The 27,743-nt window shown below is 37.7% G+C and overlaps 1 protein-coding gene across 2 annotated transcripts in view; it reads right to left on the reverse strand.

Annotated features, from left to right (window-relative positions):
- Positions 1-9,900: 9,900 nt before the first annotated feature.
- SLC39A10 (solute carrier family 39 member 10) overlaps positions 9,901-27,743 on the reverse strand; it is a 34,008-nt gene continuing 16,165 nt past the window's right edge. For both annotated transcript variants that reach the window (XM_072418849.1, XM_072418850.1), the window contains 7 exons: positions 25,784-25,953; positions 24,085-24,279; positions 21,853-21,976; positions 18,050-18,400; positions 17,782-17,862; positions 16,374-16,564; positions 9,901-15,311 (listed from right to left, as the gene is read on the reverse strand). In XM_072418849.1, coding sequence (XP_072274950.1) covers positions 15,153-15,311; positions 16,374-16,564; positions 17,782-17,862; positions 18,050-18,400; positions 21,853-21,976; positions 24,085-24,279; positions 25,784-25,953 — 1,271 coding nt within the window. In that variant the 3' untranslated portion in view covers positions 9,901-15,152. The remainder of the gene's footprint in view (positions 15,312-16,373; positions 16,565-17,781; positions 17,863-18,049; positions 18,401-21,852; positions 21,977-24,084; positions 24,280-25,783; positions 25,954-27,743) is intronic.

Below are 27,743 nucleotides of genomic sequence, written 5' to 3' on the forward strand. Positions count from 1 at the left end.
AACAAAAAAATAAGTCAATTTTCATCACATTGTCATGCCTTGATATTGAAAATTTACAGCAAGCTTGGTTTAAAATTTGAACAACAAAATATTATATCTAACAGTTATTATTTATATTAGCAGAGGTGCTATAGGGTCATGCAGCACCAGGATTTAGGACTGTGCCCTCTAGTAAATACCATTGTGTGTGGTGTCTTCAAAATCAAAGGTAGCTACAAAACCGAACAGTCTGGTAACAAAAGAAATGCCCCTAGTGTATGTAGCAATGTAAAATCTTCATAACTCGTGTTGTTTTGGCAGAAGTCTGTAACAGTTTTGCATGGCAGTAGAAAAGCAGCCCTAGATTAAGTTGGAAGGATTCCGGTCAGAAAAGATAAAAAAAAAAAAAAGTTCCAAGTCTGAGTCAGAATCTGAGGTGGTATTGCTATTTTTAGATCTCCTCAAACCTTTTATGGATATAGTTTATATTAGTATGGTGTATATTTGGATATAGTGTGATATTGGTATGCCATTCCTGTTTTTGCCATACAGATGTTGTTGTTCAGCACCCGAATTGACTGAACAATAATATGAAGTCATGCTAGAAAGGGATCCTTTTACTGTGTTCACCCAATGACAATCTTTATAACTCCTTTTTTTAATGTTTACACTCTACAGGGTCCACAGATGTTCAAATATGACATCCCATGATGTTCTATTCCAGGGGTGCCCAATCTATGGCCCGTGGGCCACGCTTGGCCCGCAGAGCTGCCAGATCTGGTGCTTTTCTCATTCCCTCTTTTCTCTCTCTGCTCATTGTCTTAGGTGGGATGGGGCGCTTGCATCCGCTATATTTCTCTATGGAGATCGTGCTGTCAGCAGAGGAAACTGCTTGTACTGTGAGATAATCCCAGCAGCATGAGAGCTGTGTTCATGCTCCTGTCATTATCCCCATGTATAAATCCTCATATCTCCTTTACTGATTATCATAAATATGTGCATTTTGCAGGGTACACAGGGGACCCTAAGAGCTGCTAAACCAAATTTAAGCCCCCCCATAAACATAAGAAGTTGCCTGATATGGGGTCACAAGCATAAAATCCTAACAACAATTAAGGATATTTTCACAATATAGGGGGGCTATTTCAAGACAAGGGTCCCCAAATTGAGTTTGCATGTTTGGGACCCCCTGAGGGACATCCTTATGGCAATGAACATTAGGGTACTGCCAATTGTCTGTCCACTGTGGTGCCCCTTAAAAAACACAAAACTTCAAGACTGCGTTCAGATAGGCGTTGAGGTTGCGGTGCGGTTACCCCTTAATCGTGCCATAGAACCCTGCCTAGCGGGAAATGCTCAGAACCGCTCACTGCCACCTGGAGTCAAATATGCAGGTGCTGCGGTGCGAGGGACTGACAGGCTGGCAAGCTACTTGTTACACATAGTGTACACATACATTCTGTGACCCTCAATGTAATTGGAATTTTGGGATGTTAGCAACTGAACCTGAAGATGTAGTAGTAAGAACATGTGGCCCGCAAGTTTTATTCCAATGTCAATTGTGGCCCCCAAATGAAAAAGTTTGGGCACCACTGTTCTATTCTCTCTGGGATGGCTATCTCCACTGGTGCTGAATACAGGTGTCCCCACGTACCCCCTTTTGCTGAACAGTGAACTCAACCCAGCTCATTATTTAGCCAATCCAGCAAGCCCCTTGGGTATGAGTATATATTATAAAAGACCATTGTGTCAGTTTTGGATATTTGCTTAACACTTGGGAAAGTGTGTGTGTTTTTTTTTTTTGCTATCTGTAATTTCTTTTGTTATGTGCACAAATGTAGAAAAACAAGCATTACTGACTGGTGCTTTGCAAATAAAATCCTTATATACCCGTTGGGTGTTGAATTTGATGTTGTAGAGCGGAAAGAATGCAAACAGGCATCTTAGGAATGTAAGAATATATATTTAGTAAATCTTGTTTCTCTATAGACAATTGCTAGAATATTTCATCTTATCTTTTCTAAACATAGAGTAGGTGTTTAAAATTAATAAAATAGTGAGCTACAGGTTAAGACCATTTATATTTCCCAGTGTGAAAAGCAGGGGGGTCAAGATGAAAAACACTTTTCAAGTGCAGTTTGGTTATAATGATTGATTTTATTTATGGTTAACATAAAGTACAGAATGTAGGGCTTGGGATTTTGTCCACATCAGTTGGGGGCAATTTACATAGCCTTTACTATACTTAAAATCTTCTGTTTTCTTTCCTTTTACATAGGTACATAGTAGGTTATGTTGGAAAAAGACATAAGTCCATCAAGTTCAACCACTAGGGAAATAAACATATCCCATATCCCAGATATAAAACCCTATAAGACATAGTTGATCCAGAGGAAGGCAAAAAAAAATCTGTGGTACAATTTGCTCCAACGGGGGGAAAAAAAATCCTTCCTGATTCCATGGGGCAATCGGATGTTCCCTGGATCAACACTCTCTGTTAACTTTAATTTAAAACTATAATCCCTAGTTATATTCTGTGCTTCTAGAAATCATCCAGCTTTTTCTTAAAGCAATCTAAAGTAGTTGCTGAAACTACTTCCTGAGGGAGCCGATTCCACATTGTCACAGACCTTACAGTGAAGAATCCCTTCCTTATCCTCTGTCATTACAAGGGACAGGCTGAAGTAAACACAAAAAGATGTCAATCAAGAGTGCTAGCAACTATAACATCATATATGAAATCAAAAAATATATAAAATAAAGAAGGTATACCTATATTTCATTCATTTGGTAAAATACAGCTTTTCTGTTTTGATCCATGGGTTGTGTTAAGAATAATAGCACTTACTAAAAAATGAAAATCTCCGAATCTGTATACCAGCTTTTATTTCCATACACTCAAATGCATTGAGAACACTGCACATTCTATTCCTAATTAAAACATGGAGAAAAATGTATCACATTTGTGTTCTTCTTTTACAGAAAGTGAAGAAAAGATAATATTAGGCTGTTCAAAATTATAGCAGTGTCTGTATTATTCTTTACTAACTTAAATATTCATTGTGTAAACTGAAAAATGTTTTAAGCTTTTGCTTTCCTTTGAATCACTGAACTAAATTTTAGTTGTATAACCACTGTTTCTGAGAACTGCTGCACATCCGTATGGCATGGAGTCAACCAACTTCTAGCACCTGGGAACAGAAACAGCATTTTTGATGTCACCCCACAAGTTTTCTATTGGATTAAAGTTTGGTGATTGGGCTGGTCATTCCATAACGTTAATCTTGTTGGTCTGGAACCAAGACGTTGCTTTTTTACTGGTGTGTTTGGAGTTGTCTTGTTGAAATATCAATTTCAAGCGCATTTCATAAGGAAGCACGACCTTTCCAAGTATTTTAATGTATTAAAACTGATCCATGATCCTTGGTAAGCAATAAATAGGCCCAACACCAAAGTATGATAAACATATCATGACGCTTGCACCACCATGCTTCACTGTCTTTTTAGTGCACTGTGGCTGGAATTCAGTGTTCAGGGGATGTCTGACAAACTGTCTGTGGCCACTAGACGCAAAGGGAACAATCTTGTATTCATCAGTTCACAAAATGTTGCACCATTTCTCTTTAGAGCTGTCAATGTGTTCTATGACAAACTTTAGCCTCTTTTTTTCAATATCCAGGGGAAAAACATAAACAGGTGTCGTTTTCTTGATAGAGATTCTTTAGGGTTAAAGTACACCATGCTAAGTGAGTACCACAGTCATTTATAGATGTGGAAAAAATGAGTGTTGTCCTATTGATACTGACTGATGCTGTTACAATATTTTCACATATGAAGGGGTGCTGGGATGTTCTTGGCTTTGCCCCCTTCCAGATGAAATAGAAAAATGAGTGTGGGGGCATATGACAGCCTAATATCTTAGTATGTAACTGTGCAAATATCAGGTCTTTGCGATTCTTAAAACAGTTTTTTCTTTTAGTGAGAAGCTGTGATGGCAGAGGCACAAGCAAGTTTCATGTCGTTGGAGTTACGGGCCGTCATGACGTTTTTGTTTCTCCAGGGAAAGGAAGGACACCTCAGTGTTTGTGACATTTCAGTGTGAATGTCCTTTGCTGAAATGCATTGCTCAGCACATGGTCATTGTTTTCAAAATGACTGCTTGCTGCTCTGTTATAATAGTATGGACTCCCCAAAAAAGCCTTATTATTTATTATTAATATAAGCTCTCCAAGACTGGAGAAGATCGACTATCATCCAGCAAACCTGGAATGGATTTCTGAATGTCATTTGCTATTATTTGGGATATGTTTTAAATCCTGGACCAGATCAATTCAAAGTTGGCTGGATCATCAAGGTTCTTCCTTGATGGTCTATTGCCTCTGTTCTTGGAAAGCTTTAATAACAATAACCTAACAAAACAACGTATTTACTATTTTTATTCCTGCAAAAGGGAGTCAAACTAGGTGTTTCATGATCATATACCAGATACAGAGCATGATTTCTGGGCACCATCTCCCGGAGAAAGTGTAAAGTAGAAACGTGTGGACAAATTGGGAACCTGTGCTTCCTTGACCAGAATATTGTCTGCTAAAAGTGTCTGGGTTACTGTCTTGTACAGAATACCAGGCAGTACCCAAACAAGCAGAGATTCTCCACAGCCAAAGTTTGGACAACCCTATAGCCAGAAGGCTTAATGGTATTTTGGATTTCTGTGATGTTAAAAATACCCCTCCAAAGATTATGTAGAATTGTTTTGCTAATGAATAAAATAATTTAATGAATTTAAAGCAAGTTGTCAAGTAGAGCACCTCAATTCCAATGAATTAATGATGATGCCATACATAGTAACAGTCTACCGGAGCAACAGACTATTGTGTAATTTATGAGAGTTATTACCGTTATTAAGTGGTGAAAAGGTCTCTTTAAATACATTCTCACAAGCTCTAGTTTATGAGTCTGACCACATTTTCAGTTCAATGTTTTGAAAAGGGTTTTGACTTTGAATGATGGGTTCTTTACATGACAAACATGCTGAAAGAGATAAGCAGAATGTTGAATGCTGTTACGTACATGTGTTTCCTGTTTGTGGGTAGATTGGTACAACAGACAACTAATAATTAAGGAACAGCTTTAGCATCAAAACTGAATGATCAACAACACTGGGCCATTTGGTGCAATGTATTTTAAAAAATACAAAATGTCCATAAAAGAAATGCATTATGTGTATGAAGGGCATTACGGAGGATTGCTATTTAATGATAAAGAAGCCAAAATATTGAAGACCAATACATGTGGCAATGTGACGGAAAAGATTCCTGCTGGACCTTTGTAGACATCAGACAACCCCTTGCAAAAAGAAAAGGCCAAGAAGTATCAGAGGTTTGTTCATAACAAAGAAGGTAAAAAAAAGTGTTGTAAATGCCGAAGAGCACAATTGCGTATAAATAAGTTTAAGACACCAACCCAACAGTGGATTCTTGTGGTAAATCTAAATGGTAAATGCTGAATATAGAGACTGGAAAGCTGTGCAAGAAGAGGTCTCCCTAGTCAAGGTCTGAATAGAGATCAAGCTTGCTAAATGGCAAATTTCAAGAGAGCGGAGGCAATGCCAGGTGTATGCACAAGAAAGTATCATTCATTGTTTTCTTACATGAGGGGTGAATGCTGCACTAAAGACATGTTCTTTTTATAGAACAAATCTGTACATTTCCACAAGCAACAAGGGGACTTTAACAACACATACAAATAAATTATATCACATACATAGTTAAAAGCAATTTGAATATCATCACCTTTTATTATAAATAACTTTACAAAAACATACCATAAAAACATTTAAAACACAAGAAAAATATGCCATTTAATGCTTCCTCCGATACGTTTCGTGGATCTAGTGCACTTCTTCAGGAGAAAAGTTTGAAGAATTCAGGAAATAATCAACCTCATGGGTATATGATCTCCTCAACAACAATGGCAATGGAGGTCAAGTGACAGAGGCTGGGCAGGTTTCACTCTGTTTATAAGACAATCTTTCCAAAAATGGGCAATTACACCAAATTTCACAAAGCCGGAAAGATCAAACAAGAATCATAAATGCTATGAGATAGACCTATTAGTACAACCTGCTTCCGTTTGGTAAATCATTCAATGTTGCTTATACACAGAATGGAGTTAGCTTTCTATATTTTTTAGAACAAATGTATAATGTAATGGTACACTTATTTAGAGCATGTGCCTCAGAAGTCCCAATTTCTCTTTTATCTGTTTTGAATTTTTGTATATAGGGATGTGGCACTTTTTAGAGTAAATAGCTGGAAAACTTGCTATGACATTGTGCTTGCCTCTTACCTACGATCAGACCGACAAGACATAATTTTAGAAGGGATGTTACTTGTCTCTTTCTGCAGTAATGACCTGCCTGATCATGCAAACTTACAAGTGAAACTTTAGTTCTACTTTAATGTGACAAAAAAGTAAAAACGGAAAACCAAAAAGTTTAAAATAATATTAGATAGAAAAATAACAATAGGTAAAAAGTAATGAATTAGTGCTGGTTAGAGTTAATCAAAATCAGAAAAAGGGTTAAATAGAAACAAATGTTTCTTAGTTCCTTTTTTCATAAGCGGTATAATTGCTTACTAAGACAACATATGCAGATCAAATGTCACATCTGCGGATGAATGTTATATTTGGATTCTTTACACCACTTCTAATCAGTGTTACTGTATAATGCTCAATAAACCTAAACAGTGTGTTTCTAACAATACAAAATGTTTTTTTTACATTTTATTTGATGTTTCACAGTAAACAACATACATAAAATGACAACAGCAAGAATGAAGGATAATAGCTTATAGTTAACATGAAGACAAAATGAAATTGTTAAATGGGAAGAGGTTAGATTCACAGAGTGTTTATCACATCAACAGACTCATTGCGGAAGCAGAAACAGGAACTATACATTTTGCAAGAAGCAAATTAGTTGCATTGTCAAGCTACAGTTCAATTGTGTTGCCACACAGTGACAACTTTTTAATAACAGCAGAATTATTTACCTTCACAGAGGTCAAGCAATGATCATTTCAAGCTGTATGTATTTTACAGAATTAACTGCAAAATGATCACTTCAGCTGGAATGTATGATAACTATTACAAACAAAAGTTCACATAAAATGCAGCAAAACAGTAGTAAAATAGTTAAATGCACATTAAAGCATTACCAAGGTAATAACAAGTAACGCATGGAATTTAAAGCCCAGCTAAAGCATATTTCTTTTAACCATGGGGTTAAAATCTTCTGTGTCTGACTTTATTAGGAGGGAATTGTAATGAGGACAGGAAGTGCATACAACTAAGAATTTACATTCATTGCAACAATAAAAACGGTGATGAATCCTGTGTAGGTTGAAACATGAAAAATACTCACAAGTTTTTTTTTTTGCTGGTGATTGCATGTGTGCTGGAGTTTGCATTATTAAATAAAACATTGTAAGTTGCTGTAGCCCTTAAATCAAAGCCTTACCAATGTGTTTCTTTTTGTGGTAAAAATGGGATTAGAGAAAACATGTATAAAAATATTCTAAACTAGGTAGGCATCATCTAATTTTTTTTAGTTTATTTTTTCCTGCATTTTCCTGTATGCCATTGGTTGCATAAGTACTATATCTGCTGCTTCAATCAATCATAGGGTATGGACAGTGCAATGGTAAGGGCATGGACACAGATATGGTAAGGGCATGCCTAGGGCTTTACCATTGGTAGGTAAATGGTATTTTTTAAAGTGCCAGGGCCAAGGCTCTGGAAAGCTCTAGTCAATCAAATAGTTTAAACTGGACCCAATAGACACTCTTTGCATTGCATTTGCAGGTACTCCCAGTGTTTGTCTGGGTTTGCTCTAGGTTCTCCGGTTTCCTCCCACATCACACAAACATGTAGTTAGGTTAACCTCCCTGGAGGTATGATTTAGCATTTTTAAATTTCTCGTCTGTCCCAGCCCCAATTCATGCCCGCTGGATCTGCATCACCTAGCCTTGCGTCTCCAACATTCACACACCGTGATGCGAGGCCAGGGGACACAGATGCTGGACCGGCGTTTCTGGAGGACGCCATGGGATTGTGAGGACCAGGTAAGCCCTCAATCTGACCCCGAGTGTGTCTCGGGGTTACCGCTTTTTGTGATGAAATTTAACCCCAAGCCACACTCGGGATTAGCGCCAGGGGGGTTAACTGGCTTTCCAAAATTGACATTAGACTGTATTAATGACATATGACTATGGTAGGGACATTGGATTGTGAGCTCCTGCAAGGAAGAGATAGTGACATTAGTATGGACTATGTAAAGCGCTGGGTAATGTTGGCTATATATATATATATATATATATATATATATATATATATATATGTATGTATAATGTGTAATAATAATAATATTAACCATAGGGTACCTTCCTTGGCCACCGTCTGCTCTATGCTGCCATTTATGAATGGAAAGAGAACCACCTGTTTTTCTCCGATTCTTAACACAAACAGCTGTTAAACTAGATTCAAAGGACCAGAGAAAAAGGGAAGAACCCTTCAGGTTTATATTCGAGATTCTAATTTAGGAAAAGCAGCAAAATGTGCCAAAATCTGCCCAAATCATTTTTCAGGTTCATTAGTGCATGTCAAAGATATTGTACATGCACATGAACCTACTAGAGATAATAACAAGGTAAAATCTTTAGCATGCAGTGCAAATGTTTTTTACATTAAAACTCTTAAGAAAGATTGTAAATAATTCCTATACAGTTAAAAAAAAGACTTGATTAATGTATATTTGGCTTATAGGTGTTGGCTAAAAAAATTCTTGGCATTTATTCACATCACAGAACCTTGTGTAGCTGAGACATCTGTTTTGTTAAAAACTAAAGCTTTCAGGTTTTCTGTGCTGGTGACCAGTGCCTCCAAGGCAGGAAATAAGGGGAATTTAACTATGGCAGCTACAGCAATGAAACTGGAAAGACGATCTAATGTTACCCATGTAGGAAAGGGGGTTTTGCTTGTGGTCAACAGGTTCTTGTAAAACATACCTAGACAGTTTTGTTTTATATTCTGAAAATTTCAGTCTACAGAATCTGCCCGCAAGGACTGCCCTGGACTTAAGTTTATTCACATTACTCCAACACGGGCTTTGCATGCTCTTCAATTCCATACATGTGTACTTAAGGCTTAAGAAAAACCCAACAGTATCCCACACCTGCAAAAAAAAAAAAAAAATCAATTTTCCTAAATCAGACATTAGTATTTGTAATAGGTCAAAATATACTAACGGACTAAAGATGGTTATCCATGTTACAACTCTGCAACTCCTAAAATTGCTGCCTAAGAAGAGCAACTGAAATCAGTCTAGGAAGAGGTAAAATTCATGCATGAATATGTTGTACATACAAAGAGTGAGTATGCATGAAGCCTTTTCAGCACAATGGCAGACATTCAGTTATACCAGCTGCAGCTAAAGCACAGTTTTCCAATAAACATTTGGTCACATGCAGAAAGTGTGGGCACAGAAATAATTGACAGGCAGTTTTATAAGTGCTTATTTGTAGCATTTCCTTGCTAGAAATATGTTTGCCACTACATGAAGACTCCATTCCTTAGCACAACTCCCTTGCCCTTCTTGGAATGTCTAATTACTGCCTGTGCTGGCATAACTCTTCCCAGAGCTCCCTGTGAGGAAATAAAGAATGATTTTATAAAGCGTCACTTCTCTCTATTGTGGGCAAATACATTGCATCCAAGATGGCATTCTCAGAGATTTTGGATGTCTACCAAATACACATACACAAAAAAACACAATTTTTGGTAAGAATTTCAGTTTCTTCAATTTTCTTTTAAAATATTTCAATATTTAAAAAAAGTACATATAGGCTGGAACTCCATAAGAATGTTTAAAACATTTTATTCAAAAAAATCTTGTTTTGAATAAAACAAATGTAGCTCCCAAACACTACATGAGCTGGAATGTTGATACATGGAACATAATGCAGGAGGGATGATATGGCAAAAAAACAAACAAAAAAAACAAAAAGAATTTTTAATGACATTCAACAATACATTACATACATTACCCAGGCAATGCAGTTACTTGAAATTTTGTCTTTATATTTTCCAGAATTTGGCAAAAAATTAAATCAGGCTTGTAATGACTATCAAACAGATAAGTGGTAACTGAGGACGTGAAAAGGGAGAACGGGACATACCAGCATGGTATGGAACAAGCGTTAAAGTGAGCCAGTGGTGGAGGCTCTTGAACTGCTGCTATAGAAAACAGTTACATTCATACGGTGATCATAAGATCACAACAGTGTGTGAATTCCTCTGCAAAACGTTTGATGTCTGCATATGCTTCAATGATTATTTGGACCTTTGACTAAAGCTGGTGCCTATAAAATTGAACAAAAATACAAATGATAGTGTGAGGTCCAACCATTTAAGCTTAATGTAATCCTAAAGTGTCAAATAAATATAACTATTTTGCGTATTGTTTATTGTAGTTTTTTAGACCTCAAATTTACATATTAATTTACCAAACTACTTAACAAGTACAGCTAGGATTAGAATTCGATATGTAAAACTGAGTAGCACCAAATGAAAAGTTAAAGCTTTAACATAAATTTTCTCCAATGTCTAGATCTCACATGACACATTTTTCCAGCAATTCCTAAACTAAGTTACATAGAGGTTATGTAGTCTACAATATTAACTGTTAAATCTACAAAATTATAACAGAAAAGGTGATAAAAGACCACCTATTCTAATCAGTTTTCATTTTCAATCATAGGAAACTCTTCATTGGTATGCAAATGAATACATGCCGCAGTACAAAATCATAGCCACATCATTCAGAACTTGACGCAACCAAAGCAAAGCCAGTCTAATGGTAATTAAAATAAATGTCATATCAGGTACAATTTGAAAACAATTGTGTAAATTACAATTTAAAGTTAATATGCACTAGATGTTGAAAATCTATTCATACTTGTGCATTGCAGCAATGTGCAATTTATTGTTTTTCTGTAAAGCACCTACTCTTTATGCAGTGTCAGTCATTGTGAACACCAACCCCATGCATTGTACATCAGAGCGGGATACACGTGCAAATATACAGTGCATTGTAGTGTGCTGCACTGACAATAGCGTCATGTCCCCTTTGATTACCAGTATGAATATTTTGGTAGATATTAATAAACTGACCCTAAACTCAAAAATTTTTTTTTTCATTAAAGGGTTGCGCCTACCATTTTAAATAAAAATTGTAATTTTTTTTTGCACCCTTTAAAAAAAAATGGGTGCAACAACTCACCTACCCTTCCTGATTTGATTGCCGTAGTGATAAAGACAGAATGGTAGTGCAAACCCTCCAGGGATATCTACGTCACGCATTTCGGGAGGCTCTTAGATGCTTCTCTGCACATACCCTAATCTCGGGCTTGGGCAGAAAGAGCCCTTTAATATTGGAAGAAAAAGAATCTTTATTTTCCCCATCTACGTTCACCAAATCTCATGCCTACACAGTGCGAGTTCAGGTGATGCAGGAAGAAAAACTCAGAAGAAGAGAGAAGATGTTGGCGCCAAAGGAAGTGCCGGGCCAAAGATGGATTCCAGGACGACACGGGACCCATACCAGGAAACCTCCTGACGGATTAACAATCTGAAGAAAGGATTATTCCTTCAGAATTCTGGCAAAAACTTCCAATACATTTAAGCTGGATTTACTCTCTTTCTCTCTTAAAGCAGTGCTCTGGTGTACCGCATTACATAGTTACATAGTAAGTCAGGTTGAAAAAAAGACTCAAAGTCCATCAGGTTTAACCACTAAGGAAATAAACATATCCCATGCATTGTCATGTTTCATTAGATGGCAAAAAAAGAAAACGAAAATAAAAGTGTGTATCATTAAAAACAATACATACATCAGCCGACAAGGTCATTAAAGCCATATTGATTGTATAAAACAAAGAAAAATGAAACAATGTTCAGGCTTGCTATGTAGCATAAACCATCTAAACCCTACGGTCTTTGATATAAGGGACATTGTGGGGCTGGTAAATTATATAATATACTGCAGCGAGTTTGCAGTTACCCATAGCAAAGGCTATTGCTTCCATTTAAAAACTAAAACATACAATCAATGTGGAGTTTTACATAGAATATCCTGGTAAAATGTAATATGGGGAACCACATGAAAACCTAAATCCCCTTTACCTAGGTAACTGTTTTGAGAGCCACCTCATTTATATCTATATTAGGCACAGGTCATCCCAAATAGCCCTTGTCAGCTCCCAACACTGAACGGTCTTTACACAACCTTAATATGTAGTCTCTTAACTGCATGTATAACCATGAAATTAAAAGATGAGAACTACCAAGAAGTTAACAGCAACATGTTTTACAGCCATGAAAACGTTTGTTGTTACACTTACAGCTCATTTAAAAAGTGCTTCATGCCTTCTAAATGCAATTAAATTAAAAGAAATTGTACCACGTATACTTGAATGCTGATCAGTACAAATGGGCATCCCACACTAAACATGGGCCAACGAAATGACAGAAGAGTTGTTTGGGTAAATGACCAAGCAACGTGAAATTACAATTTTTTTACATTTAATATTATCAAGAATTTTAAAGTCGGATGGACTGTACCCATCTTCCATAGAAAGGGTCAAGGAAAAATAGACAATAGGTTGTGCAGGTTATTCAGAATGTATACAAAATCTAAAGAAACCTTCCAAAAAGATCCAAGCTGAACTCCAAGGTCAAGGTTCATCAGTTTGTGATTGCACAATTCATACAGTGGGCTCAATGGAAGAAGACCCCGGACACCACAGTTAAAATAAAAACATGGAAAAGCCAGAATGGAATTATGCTAAAATGCATATTGACAGGCAATAAAGTTTACAGAAAAATGTCCTTTGGACAGATGATAAATCTGGAAGTGTCTGTCACATTTACTCTATGTGCACAGACAATAAACTGACACTTAAAGTGGACCTAAAAGGGTAGACACCACCTACGTCATGCATCCTAGGAGGCTCTTGGCTACTCTTTCTGCACATGCCCTAAACTCGGGCACGCGCAGAAGGAGCCCTTTCACGCATGTGCAGTGAGATCAGCAATCTTTTCTCCCCCATCTACATAACCTGATATTGCGCCTGTGCATTGTGAGATTGGGTGACGTAGGAAGAAGAACCTGGAAGAAGCAAGATGCCAGCGTTAAGCAACTTCCCCTGCACCGAGCTAAAGACAGATACTGGGATGACGCATGACCCAAACGAAGAAACCTTCTGACAGATCTGCGGGATTAAAGGCGTTTTTTTATTTAGAGTTTAGTTCAGCTATATAGAAATGAAAAGCATACTTTAGTGTTAAACATGGAGGCAGCTTTTCTTGTTTGCCTTGAGTATGTGCAGGGAACTGACTGCTATGAGTCACAGAACTCTGAGTAGCAGGTCATGGATCCCGCAAAAGGATAATGATCCAAAATATAAAGCATCCAAGAATGGACAAGAACAAAAACACTAACGATTTTGAAGTGGCCTTCAATGGGCCCTAAATTTAATTTGATCAAAAATCTATGAAAAAAACTGAAACACGCATTTTGGAGACACCACCTTTCAAACCTGACACATTTGGAGCAGTTTTCCTAGGAAGAATGTGTTCAACTGTGTTGAGAGATGCAGATGTCTCTTTAAGAGCCACAGGAATCACTTTGTTTGCAACAATTGCCTCTAAAGGGTTGTGGCAAATTGGGTTATGGATTTCATCATTTTTGCAACATTTTAGTTTTATCACCTGCAATATTCTAAAAATTCAAAATCCCATAGCAAAGGCTGATATTTGTTACATGTGGAACAATGAATGATGGATGTCAATTACTTTAGCCAGATTCAAGTTATTTCAGAACCCATTGTGGGTCCTTCTTTTTTCGAGAAGCAGTACCAATAGATTTGTCCACATTTGTATTTTGAATAAAAAAATAAAAGCTATAAATTGACGTGAAGCAATCTGTCCTATTTTTAACAGGTAAAAGCATTACTCATTGATGGAAATCTTAAGTAAAGGATGACTGACTACTGGGTTGCATGTGAACTGCACTGTGCAACGAAAAAAACCAACAAACATAAAAAAAAAACATTTATCCATGCAACAGATGAGTGTGTGAATACATAGCAAACAGAAAAAAACATTGTATTTGTCATTGCAGTTAGTGTCATACATGTTACTACTGCAGTTTAAGTTTGAGTACAGAAACAGGAATTTTTACAGATAAAAATTTGGCTCAGGCAAACCACCAGGGGTTTAACTGCCTTTTGATTGAAATGCATGTGCAATAACTGGGCTACATGTGAAATGAGGACATAAGATGACTAGATCGAAGAACATTATTAGCATGCATTGATATGTTTACAATAGATTTGGAAAATGGATTACACTAGCCAAATGAATAGGACAAGACTCTGATTTACCAGCATTAAAAACAAAAGATCAACATTTTCCATGTAGGTTTTACCATTTCTTCAAAAATGACTGTTTTATTGTTAAACAATTTGTTCAGATCCTTCTAAAAACAAAAAGTATACAAAAATGAAGAAGTAGTTTATCTTTTCAGCATTCATTGACAAAAAACTAACGTAAACATAAACACCTACATATGCTCAAGTACATTTCTTTTCAGCAAATCCTTGTTAATACTTTTATCAAGGTTAGTCTCAACTAGTCTCAGAAGACAAGCAAAGCAAAACAAAATGAATGACTTCACATTAGTTTCATCTATACATATCATGATAAATTCCACTGGTTACATATTCATTTGTATGAAATCAAATACTATGCTGTCTATCTGAATACTAAACAACTTGACACTCAGATCATGTAGAATTTGAGTTTGCTTTGCGTTTATGATGACAATTTATTAACACTTAACAAGTGCAGCGAGATAGACTTCACAAACAATGCCAGTTAACATATATCACAGTGATCTCTGGAGAATTGTACCGGTGAGTTAATTCATGTGTACTTTGCTGTTGATTTGATTTGCTTTCAAGATGCAAGCTTATGCTGTAAACATTTTCAACATACAAGGCTAGCATACGGACACAGTAATTACAAATGGACCAAGGAAAGTACCAAGAAAGTCAGATGGGGATGTCAAACGCTAGTTTATCTTCATATAAAGCAATGACCAGCATTATGGCAAAACCAAGCAAAAGTCCCAAGTTCTGCAGAATGAATTGTCCCACTGGGCAGTGTCCATGTTCTTCATTTTCTCCATCCCCATGCAGCATTTCTGGAAGCTAGGATGAATAAAACAAAGTTTTTTAAAAAAAGAAGAACCATTAAAACTCAACTACAGAAGGATGAAAGAACCAAATTTGTGAAAGGGCAATTCCCTGATTATTTTAGGAATCACCAAAGTGTAGCTCTTGCTTAATAGCATAAAATGTAAAAAATCAAGCAACAAATTAAAAAAAATAAAAAATCTTTGCTGTTTCTTTCTTTCACTGCTTCTCCAGCCTCCAAAATCAGTATCCAAAAGTATGTGCTGTCCATAAAGCACATCCCATGTCCATCTGTCTTCCCTTAACTAGTTTGTGATCCCAGGTATTTGGTATGTGGTTACCTGCCATGGAGGCAGTTCTTTAAATATTGGCCCCCTTTTTTGGGAGGGAGGGGAAATGGTGAGTCAAGCAGGGTGGGATCAGTACATGGCAACCTATGACATGATTCATCCTTCACGTTACCCAACTTCTGTCCTTGAATCTTCCTGTTTAATGTGTGTATAAAAAGATGATAATCCATTACTCCATTGCCAAAATATTTTTACCTTTCATTTAGGGCAGTGTCTACCTTATTTTTGCTTAAAGGCAATTTCTGTAATATCGCAGTAGTATCTTACCACAGTCATGCACAGGCAAAGATTAAATGAGTAATCTGGTGCCATGAAAGCTCCCAGTGCCTCTACATTGTAGAGCTACAAAAGATGTTAAAGGAAGCCTGTGACCACCTTTTGCTGCTTTCCTGGCCTCCCTAGATGACACAATATATGATGGGTGGTACAGAAGACAGACGAGAGGTGTTAGGAGGCCGTCACAGCATGACTGTCTGTTTTATTCATAAATTAAGGGGTTGTTTGTGGGGCCCATTCTTGACTTTGAGTCAGGGTTCTTTTTTTGAAATATTGATTGGAAGACAGATATAGTTCCATGCAGGTTCAACTAACAATGTTGGCTTATGTTGTTGGTAAACAGGTGAGGTTCATGTAAATGTATAAAACTGAAAGAATTTGGTTTTGACTACACACAAACACAAGAAACAAATACTGTATGACGACATTTATAATCATATTGGTACCTTACCATGTCAACTAGTGCCACATATAGAAACATGCCAGCTGTAATTGCAAAAATCCACAAAGTGATATTATTGGCATACTGTCCAACGGCTGTGCCTATAAACATGCCTATGTAGGCCATCATTGCAGACAAAACATTGTATACAATTGCTTGCTTTACAGTCATGCCAGCCTTTAGTAACACTGCAAAATCCCCTGCAGGAAAAGAAAAAAAAAATTAAAACCAATCCTGCCAGCTCTCAATACACCAGAATATTAATATAAATTATTCATAAAGCACCAATATATTATACAGGGCATTGGGGTAATAAAACAGGACAGTGTGGATATTGAGCAGCATCCACTTTTCAGCAGAAGAAAAAAAAACATGCAACACTGGCTATTAAGAAAACTAGCACCGCCATTGTGACATTTAACTAACGTCCTCAATCAGCACTTTTGCACCTTTATGTACAGTTGATTTACTCATATTAGAGGACAAATGATTTACAGAATTTTTTTTAACATTTCAACTTGTTTGAGCGACAATGTGATTTGTTTTTGATGGTGTTTTGTATACCGCTGAGCTCTTTAATTATTCACATTTTAGAGGGCTACTTAAAATCAGAGCTGTGAACAACTTTACATTTACAATAGTCAATTATTGTAAGAAAAAAGTGACTGCAATCAAAATGTCAAGGGATGAATGAGCGCTAGCATCAAACAAGAGATGGAAAATATAGTAAAGTGCCATTTAAACATGGGTTTTTAAGCTTTCATTTAAATAAGGCAGTATTTCTAATATTTAACTAGCAGAAATACTCTGAATCCAATGCCTTAAGGAGCAGATGAGCCTAAGGAGTTACATACCTATGAATGATCATTCATGAGTACACTCTGATCTTCTAATATTTGGAAAATCAACTATTTAATGTACAGCGTTGTGTAATAGATGTTGGTGCTATATAAATCCTGTTTTTTTATTAACCTCCCAACCGTTAAGCCCGTACTTTTCCCATCAAAAAAAAGTTAGTATTATCGATAAGCCCGTACTTTTCTCACTGTATGAAAATACAGTGAGAAAAGTTTGGGTTTAGCGATCACTTACCTGGTCCCGCTGCGATCGTCCATCGTCGTGTTCCAGCGTCGGGTGTCCTCTCCTTAGAAGAAAAAGCCGGCCGGCTTTCTCTTCTAAGAACAACAACAACAAAAGGTGGTTGGTCAAGTGCAAAACAAACATTAGGGACATTTTTGGGATATGGCCGATTCTATTGTATTTAACATACAGCGAAAAACCCAGGTTATAAACAAATTAAACTGACCACAAAATATTATAATTTGTCTTTAAGTGTAAAATAGTAAATTAGATTAAAAAAAAAAAAAAAAAAAAAAAAAAAAAGAAACACAGGATGGTGATGAAGCACAAATCTTACCTAATTCATGGGGAAGCTCATGGCAGAACACTGCTACAGATGTGCTGATTCCCCCAGGCAGACCCGCACTAAAAGCTGCACCTGTAAAGAAACTAGATAGTAAACCACCAGGAAATACAAAGGATTCTAAAATAACTGTTTATTTATTCCAAAATAATTATGCTTTATTTGAATGTATTTGCAATAAACACTTGCATAGTGCAGCAGTATTTACAAAGGCAAACAATGCAGGGAATGTAGTTGTTAAATTAATGAAGTTTGTACTTACCTATGGCTAATCCATCACTGAAGTTGTGCATGCCATCACCCATTATTACCATCCAAGCTATATTGGCAATGCCGGTGTTTTTCATATCTTTTCCAGAGTGGCAATGGCCATGTGAATGGTGGGAGTGTTTACCATGACTGTGTTTCTTTGACACCACTTTCTTTGTGTGATTATTTTCATATTGTCCATCATCCACGCTGTGATCATCATCAAAAGATCCATTTTTGTTATTGTGTGGAATTACATCATCAACTGCAACAAAAACTTTCACTGGAGACTGAAGGCTATCAACATAAGTCATTTCTGTTTCATTTAGTCTCTGGCCTTCAGTAGCAGCTAGATCTTCAGTTCCTATATTAAAAAGCAGAAAAGATTTGTGAAACATTTACATCTTTACAATCAAGAAAAAAAGTTAATTATGCAGCACTAAAAAATACTCTGTATGCACCTTACTCAATTTTATTACAGATACTACTGTGGTATTTGGTGAACGCATCTAAAAGAAAAACAATTATGAATGTTAAATTCCGATATAAATCAAAAACACAATACCATCCAAACTATATTAATGACATAAAACATAATCCAGAAGAAGTAAAAGCATCATGAAATGAGAGCTGTGTCCTTATTCTATACCTATGGAATACTACCTTCTTAAAATGTCCATGTATACCTTAACATTTGATTAAAGGGAAAATACTGTATTTTTCGGACCATAAGACGCACCCAGGATTTAGAAAAAATATTCGGAACCAAATTGTGTAAAGAAATATTTAATAAAATATAGCAGAATACCATTTAACGAGAGAGAGATTGCACATTGCACAGATATTGCACTACAAGACTATAGTGACAGGAAAGCTACAACTCACCTGTCATTGGAGAATGGTGTGCTGCACAAGAAAACCAGCACTGCTCACTTCAGACTGCCCTCCTCCTGCCGTCTTTGCCTCCCTCCCCACTGTTACACTGAGCCTTCTCACACTGAAACACACCCCCAGCATCCCTATAGATGGGGCTGCTAGGAAACAGCAGGGAAGGGGAAGGCAGGGCTTTCTGCACTGCCTGATTTTAGTGCAAGATCCCTTGAAGAGGGTGGACCGGCACTGCAGCCGTTCCCCCTCCCTGTCCCTGAATGATACTGGCATCAGTGTTTACAAGGCTGCAGAACGAGGGGCCATGCCAGACTAGGTGGAACTGCAGCCGCCTATCTGGCCCCTCATGGAAGTGCAGGCGGGTTGTATTTGGACCATAGGACGAACCCTCATTTCCCCCCTACTTTTCAGGGGAAAAAAGTGCATCCTCTAGTCTGAAAAATACGGTATAATGGCTTGATACACACAAAAAAAGTGTTTATTTTACCTTACCATATATAAATGAACTATTTCTCCTTAATATTTGATTCAAATTATATTAGTTTCACACTCAAATCAGTAGGAAGCCCTTAGGTAGGAGACTCGCTCCAGTCTGGTTTTCGAGCTACCAATTCCACTAAAACAGCCCTTACTAAAGTGGCCAATGACCTCATCAGAGCCAAGTGTCAAGACAATTTTCCCTCCGCTTTTGACACGGTTGATCACCCCCTTCTAATACAAAATCATGCGCTCCAATGGTATCAGTGACAGTGCTATCTCTTGGTTTGCTTCCTGTCTGACCGCTCCTTTAAAGTTTCTTTCAATGGTAATTCCTCCTCTCCTATTCTCCTCCCTGTTGGTGTTCCCCAAGGGTAAGTTCTTGGACCAGTTCCCCTTTCTCTGTACACCTCTCCTCTCAGCAGTGTCATATCCTCCTTTGGTTTACAGTACCATCTGTATGCTGATGACACTCAAATCTATCTGTCCAACCCTGACTTGTATCCCTCAGTCCTGGATAAGGTCTCATGCTGCCTGTCAGCCATGTCATCATGGATGTCTGACCCAATTTCTGAAAATTGACCTGGATAAAACAGACCTCATCATCATCCCCCCTTCTAATTCCAAATCGCCCCGACATGTTCCTAACTGGTAACACTGTTTTTCGTTCCTTCCCTCAGGCACGTTGTCTTGGCGTCACCTTTGACTCTGCCCTCTCATTTACCCCCCATATTCAAAACATTTCCAGGTCCTGTCACTTTCATCTACGCAACATCTCCAAAATCCGCCCCTACCTGTCCCTAGACCAAAAAACGCTCTTATCTCTCGTCTGTAACCTCCTCCTCTCTGGTAATTCAACTAACCCGACTTTCTCCTCTACAATCTATTATTATGAATGCTGCAGCCAGACTCATCCATCCTTCCCACCACTCCTTATCTGCTGCATCTCTTTGTAGTTCTCTTCATTGGCTTCCATCTACTTTAGAATCAAATTCAAGCTCCTGTGCTTTGCCTTTAAATCCCTCCACAGTTCTTGTCCCACTTACATTTCTGACCTGTAAAAATAAATACTCCCCCAACCGCTCTCTTCTCCTCCAATGACCTACTAATGACTTCCTCACTCAAAACCTCATCACATTCATGGCTACAAGACTTTTCCTAGAGCTGCCAAACTCCCTGGAATGGTCTTCCCCATACTATTTGGCTTGCTCCTACTTTCTGCTCATTTAAGAGAGCACTCAAAACCCATTTTTTAAAACTTGCCTACCCATCTTCTTGTGTTCTTTGAAACTGTCACTACTTCCCACCACTACATATCCCCCCCCCTATTGTGGGTTAATTCCCGCAGCTACTAGATTGTAAGCTCTTCGGGGCAGGGTTCTCTCCTCCAGTGTCACTGTCTGTATTTGTTTTTCATCTGCAACCCCTATTTATTGTTCAGCACTGCGTAATATGTTGGCGCAATATAAATCCTGTGTTAGAATAATATGATCGCTTTAATCAAAAGCAAAGTAAATATAGAAGTACATTTAAAGATTGACAGGAATTTTGAAAACTTTTTATAAAAAAAATATATTCTTAATGATAGTTAGCCAGTGCTTTACACACCAGGCAGATGGACCTTTAAGTTTCTTTTCCTAGGTTTTCTGTCTTCCTAAAAACTGTTACCAGCCACTTACACACCTCCATGAATCAAGCTTAAAATCAGATGCACTACTAACCAGATTAAAGACCTAATCCTCTTCCTTTCTAAACTGTTCAATCCACAGTTCAGTGGAAGAAACTGTTCTTCAAAAGAACATTGCTATTGCTTTGCGGACTTCAAATATCCAACAGGTATATGTATGGTTTGTTGTGCGTTATGGATAAGGTGAAGTTATTTTATATTGGTCTCACTTCTGAAGATTAGTTGTGATTACTAGCAGTTAATGGTTTTTGCTTTGTCCCCACTCCTTGCAATGTTTAAAGGGGCCTCTGAACATCTGGGTTTAATGTTAGTCATTACATAGTAATATTTCTTTTAGGCAAATTACAAATGTGCGTTTTGAAGAAGCTGCAACTGCTTTCTGTGTGATTTGTTGTGATTGCGATTTCCCTTGCCACCAGCTACCATTCCCTTGCCACCAGGTAAAAAAAAATATACTCTCATATTCATGATAAATAGTCAATGTTCTTTAAATGCTTCTAATTTTTAACTACAGCAATTGTTTAAAAATAATATTTATATAAAGAATGGGGGGGGTTACACAGTGTAAGAAATGATCCGAAAAAGATAGATACATCAAGCTTTTCCAGTTACCAAATCACATTGGGCCAATGGAAGGAGCGGGTTCCCCAGCCCCATCAGAACTCCACCACTAAACACTAGGGCCCTGACACTAATGGGAGATCAATTGGAAAACAGTATTTGTCAAACCAAATGGACTTGTATATAAATACATATGGCTTTACCTGATAAGGGTTTAAGTTGTAACCATTCAGCATCTGATCTCCGATTTAATTTGTGATCGGATAACTTTCTCCCAACTGAGGATTCATCAGCTTTAGGCTTCCGCCTTAGTCTACTTTTATTTCCCTAAATAAGACAAAAACATTGTCAACAATATTTGGCTTACAATAAAAAACTGTTTAACAAATGAATAGCTCACATAAAAACAAATATGGCCACCACGCAAATACGTTTTTCATTCAACTCTTACTATGCAAACAGATATTGATCGGCTGGGGCAGCGGTCGCGGCTCTGGCCGGCGCGCCCCAGAGAAGGACTGGGCTGGGGGGACACACCGGCCAAAGCCGCGACCATGTCCCCTGTACAGATCCCTGGACACTACCTGCCCACTCCACCATCGCAGGCTCAGACCTGTGATGGGAAAGTGGGCAGGTTCTAGCATCATAACGTCACTTTGGGGGAAGTTTCTCCCCCTTTGAGCGACCCTGGCTCCCCGCGAATTGGCGGTCCAGAGCCGGCAATTTTAGTGGTCCGCAGGACCAAAAAGGTCGGCGACCACTGGGCTGGGGAATTTAGCATCTCACATCGAGTAATCATCATATTAGCGCTCAACATTAAAATCAATGTTTAAAGTAATATATAACTCTATATTTAACATATGTTCACTTGCACAAACATCTTTTAGGGACTCAGTATTAGTTTAGGTAAAAATCATGATTAAAAAGCACAGAATTATATTAAAGTTAAAACTGATTTTAGGAAAAAATACAAGATAATATTAGTAAGTGCTAAATAAAAGATCAAAATATTAAACTGTCTAAGCATATTAATTTACCTACTACAAACCACGTTAAAGCGGGACTACAGTTACACAAAAGAATATTAAGAAGAGTCAGGTCTATTATTGCAGAAAGGACAGGCAATGCCCCTTCTGAAATAAAACACACTTCTATCTTCTGTTTAAAAATACTGAGCTGCCCATGCTCAGTTTAGAGTAAAACTAGACAAATTTGTTTGAAATGACTTGTCCATTGGAAAGAATAGTTATTCAGAAAACTAAATGGTCTTAATTCAGTGCTTTAAAAATGAAAAACCCAATCATTCATAATTCTTACTAAATTGACTCACACAAAACAGTCTGTTCAGTGGGAGTCAACTTACTTAGGAACTGTAAGAGCTTCTTCTGTAATACAGTAGTCCCACGTTTGAAAATCAGTTTTAATTTACTAGTAAGAAGGACCAGAAAACTGCGGAATGGATATTTTTAAGGTGTGTGCAAAAATCTACAACTGGTAAACAAACATTTTTTTATATTAAGCTGTTATTAAGGCTCCTCTACTAGAATACTAGTTGTTTAATTTACTCACCATAACAATACTAAGTTTGCTAAGTTATGGAAACTACTAGCATGTGATTCCACTTGATACTGGTAAATATTATATATATCGATTAATTATATACCAGTTGATGCACAACTGAGTCTAATTACAAGCAAAGTAAGTGAAGATTAATGGCACCTAGGTAGCCTCAAATAAATGCCATTATTTTCTTATTTGACATGATAATAAAAAAATACATGAGAATAATGTTAGAAAATGTCAGTTTATATGATCCCTGAAGATCTGGCCGTTTTTCTGTTACACCTAAACAAATGGCCCCAGAAAAGTTATGCCAACTCGGTGGTGAAACATCTTTTGACAGCCGTGAAGGCCTGTATCCCAGGGCTATGGAAAAAAGCCACACCACCCACTATGAGGATGTGGATAGATGAGGTCAATAAAATAATTCTTATGGAGGATCTCATCTCTGGGGATAGGACCAAGAAATTTCTTGACACATGGGCCCTCTGGATGATGTTTCAGAATGCCAATAAATATAAAAGTTTACTAGGAGCCCCAGAGAAACAAAACCACTTGTTTAGAGATTCATGATACAAGGAGTAGGTATTACTAGATGATAATCTGCTATTTCGTGTGATTGACATGACTGGGTGAAGCCCGAGGATCTCAAGCTCTACGATACCAAATAACTTCACAATGCCGCAGACGATGGTGATTGTTGGATGCTTTTACTTACCCAGTTGTTAAGGTTGTAATAATGTAGTATATATTTGTATCCGAATATGGTTAGTTCTCTTGATATATGATTTGTTAAAACTCCCCCCTACCTGTTAAAAACGTATCTTGCAAATAAAAATAAAAATAAAAAAAAAACACATGAGAATAGAACATACCCTTTGCTCATTATAGTGTTTAAACATTCGAAGACAGTGCTCAACTATGAATAGAAGATAAATGCCACCAAGTGCAACTAGACCTTTCATAACACTGTCATACTCCACCAAAAACTCCTGGCTTTTCATTTGGTCTATATCATTGCTGTCCTTGTGGCCAAATGGTTCAGAACCGTGATCATGTCCACCCTGTGACTGCAAAAAAAAAAAAAAAGTAAAGCAGTTAAAAAAATAATACAATTGAAAATGTCATGTTATCCTATCAAGCAGGTTTAAAAAAAAAAAAAGATTAAAAGAATGAAGCAAGTTCAATAGATCCAAGTATATTGATTTTGGGTGATATTGGGTATCAATATATTGCTGAGGAACAGTATTACCCACAAAAACTTGCTGAATTTAGATTTTTGAACAAATTAAAAAACATTCAAGAAAGATTTCACTTTTCAGTTGACCAGGCTAATAGAAAATCCTAAAACCAAGCAGAAGACCTTTACATTAAAAAAACCCTGAACTGTGAAAAGTGGACAATGCCACTGAATTAAACATGTTGAGTTAATTATTTAGAGCAAAACATTAACTAAATTAACATTCTGAGAAAGTTAAAGGTTGAAAGCCAGTTTCTCCCATGCCAGGATTACTTTAAAGCATTGCTGTGCTTCCACAAATAGAGCAGTTGTGAAACGTGTCCTGTTTCCTGACCTTAAGTGACCCGCCACCCCCTGCATATATTTATATGTGCCAAGATTCAGAGAGCTAGCAAGTTTTTTTGCTTACATTCATCACATTTCAGGGCCAGAGTGAATGCACCTGCACAATACGGTTTGGATTTCTTCAGACTGTATTCTATGGGGTGGCTCTCAGGCCTCAGGACACAGTCTCATAGAAATAGAGCTGTACTACCCAGGCATGTCTACCAGCGGCACTGGAATGCGAGGAATGCATATATGAGGAATTAAACCTATAGAGGGGGATTACTTTAAGTCAGGGAATAGGGGCATACTTAATAACTGCACTTTATGTAAAGTCATCATCCTACAAAATAAGTTAAAGACTGTTCCCAGCTTTTCTTTCTGTTCATTCGTAGATCAAAGGTGTAATAAAAAAACAACTATTATAATATTTTACCAAACAGGAATAAAGCAGGGCTAGTTCAAACCCTTTTTTTGCACACAGTTTTAAGTGTTTACCACTTAAAAATGCCTGGAAAAAATAGTTAACATTAAGGGGGGAAAAACTTGCACCGTTTGCCAGGCTTTGGAAACCACTTGCAAACATCTGAAAAAAACCAGCAATAACTACTTGTAACTGCTTGAAGTGACCAAGGTGACCAGTGGTTGCCAATAGGCACCAAGGAGGTTTTTTATTTTTTTTAGAGACACAAACTTAATCTACAATTTATAAGCCTGATGTTGAGTTTCATGAGGCTATCCTGGATCTCCATCTCAGGATTAGGGTTCATTTAAAAGCACTTTGGTAACTGTAGGATTTGTCCGACCCAGAACATAACACTGATGTTTGATGTCTTATACACAGCCAAGTTTTTAAAACATTCTTTTTTCACAATTCTACAGAAATATACTAAACAAATAAATAATCTGCCAATAAGTAATGCAGCAGTTAAAGCTCCTTCAAAATATAATTCAACATTTACATTTTTCCCAGGTTCACTTTATAGGTCCTATTTAGAACATTAACATACATGAGGTAAAAGATGAAGTAGTGCGTCTCCACTTAATGTTCCCACAGCTATCGCAACAAGGAAATTCAAAAGAAACTTGAAGCAGCCTTGGTTAATAAATGGAATAAGAATAACTCCAAGCAAGGATAACAGGCTGATAACTGTGATGGAGAAGAAACCATAAAGCCACACTAAAAAGGGGGAAAAAAAAATTAAAGCATTAGAAAGTAGAATCACATTTGGAATTTTTTATTTATAGTTGGTCCTGTAATAGAGCATAAATGCAATTCATAGTAGATTCCCATTAAACGGTTACATACATAAACATGCACAACTACAACCTACATACTTTACTTTTTAATTTTTAGAAGTTACCTTGTAAGCAGGTGGGTTCTTTTTTTTTGGTGCCAAAGGGGCAGAAGATGACCAGTTTGCAATAAAACAAACTTTTGCCTGCCAGTTCCCAATCTTTTCTTTAATGTACATTAAACTGTGCATGTGAAGCTCAGTGTCAGTCCCACCAATGAGTGAACTCCTGGGTGCATGTGTGGGTGTTATGCCATTCCAGCCCGGCCAATCAAGATGGCTAAACCAGGGACAGCGCAAGGAGAGATCAGGTTTTCCCAGAGATAAAAAGGTCCAGCGGATCCAAATGATCATCTCAGATAGGAAATGGGCCTAAACCTGCATCAACCTAAAAATACTTTTATGAAGATCATGTGTATTGACTTCACTTATTTTATTCTTCTATGTCACTTTTTCCCACACATTAAAGAAGACAAGACCCTAAAAAAAAATTGCGATCAGGCACATCTCATATTGCAGAAGGGGCATGCAATGTGCCTTATGCACTAAAATCTTACCGGTCTGATCAATATGTTTAAAATACACTTTGTCTCCCTGTTCTATCAGGGACACTGCCATCTTTTTCTCCAGGTTCTGTATTTGGTCACCTTTATTGGCCTGTCAGGGATAATTTAACACAGTGGTCACCAACCTTTTGGACCTCAAGGACTACTATTTTCATGAACTCTGGACCGTGTATGAGCAGGAAGCCGTGTGCCCCCGGAGTGACACCATGAAGCCAGAACCCACCCACTCTCCCATCGCAGGTCTGAGCCTGCGATCCTTACAGGCGACATGGTCCGCAGGTCTGGCCAGTGTGCCCCCCCCAGCGGTTTTCCTTCTTGTGACCCTGCAGGGGGCGCACTGACCAGAGCCGTGGGCCACAATTGGCTGGCGACCGCTAACTTAACAGACACTGCCTGTACCTCCAGCAATAATGAACCTGCCTGACGGCAAATTTTCTTTTGCTATAGAGAAACTAAGGTTCTGCTCAAGGTTCACACAATTTATATTTAGATGAGATATATAAAATAATGTTATCTATATGAACAAATTTGGGAGGATTATAGCATTTTTCACATTGGCATTTAAACCAACAAACGCTCACATAATACTTTTTAACCTCCTAGCCGTTAAGCCCGACCTTCGTACGGGCAAAAAAAAAATGGCTAGGATGGTTAACCCCGAGTTTTTTCCCATCCTTACTTACCTGGTCCCGCTGTGCTCATCCAGCGTCGTGTTCGTGTTCCAGCGTCGTCCTCCGTCGATCATCGTCCTCCGATCTCCCTCTCCAGCGTCGGGTGTCCTTCGTCGGGTGCCAGCGGGACCGGTAAGAAGCCGGCCGGCATCTTGTGTTCCGCCGGCCGAACACAAGATGCCGGCCGGCTTCTTACCTGGTCCCGCTGATCGTCCACCTCCTTCTTCCAGCGTCGGATGATCTCTGAAGCGAGAAGCTGTCCGGCGGAGAAAAAAAAAACCGGACGGCTCCTCCTGCGTCGGCTCCTGATGACGTCGGCGCGTGTGCGGGAAATTCAAATTGAAACTCATTCAAACATTTTGTATTGGATTCAATACAAACTCCTGTATTCAATCCAATACAAAAAATAAAAATAAAATAAAAGTAAATAACTTGGAA

Source organism: Pyxicephalus adspersus, chromosome 7 (assembly GCF_032062135.1).
Source record: "Pyxicephalus adspersus chromosome 7, UCB_Pads_2.0, whole genome shotgun sequence".
NCBI lineage: Eukaryota > Metazoa > Chordata > Amphibia > Anura > Pyxicephalidae > Pyxicephalus > Pyxicephalus adspersus.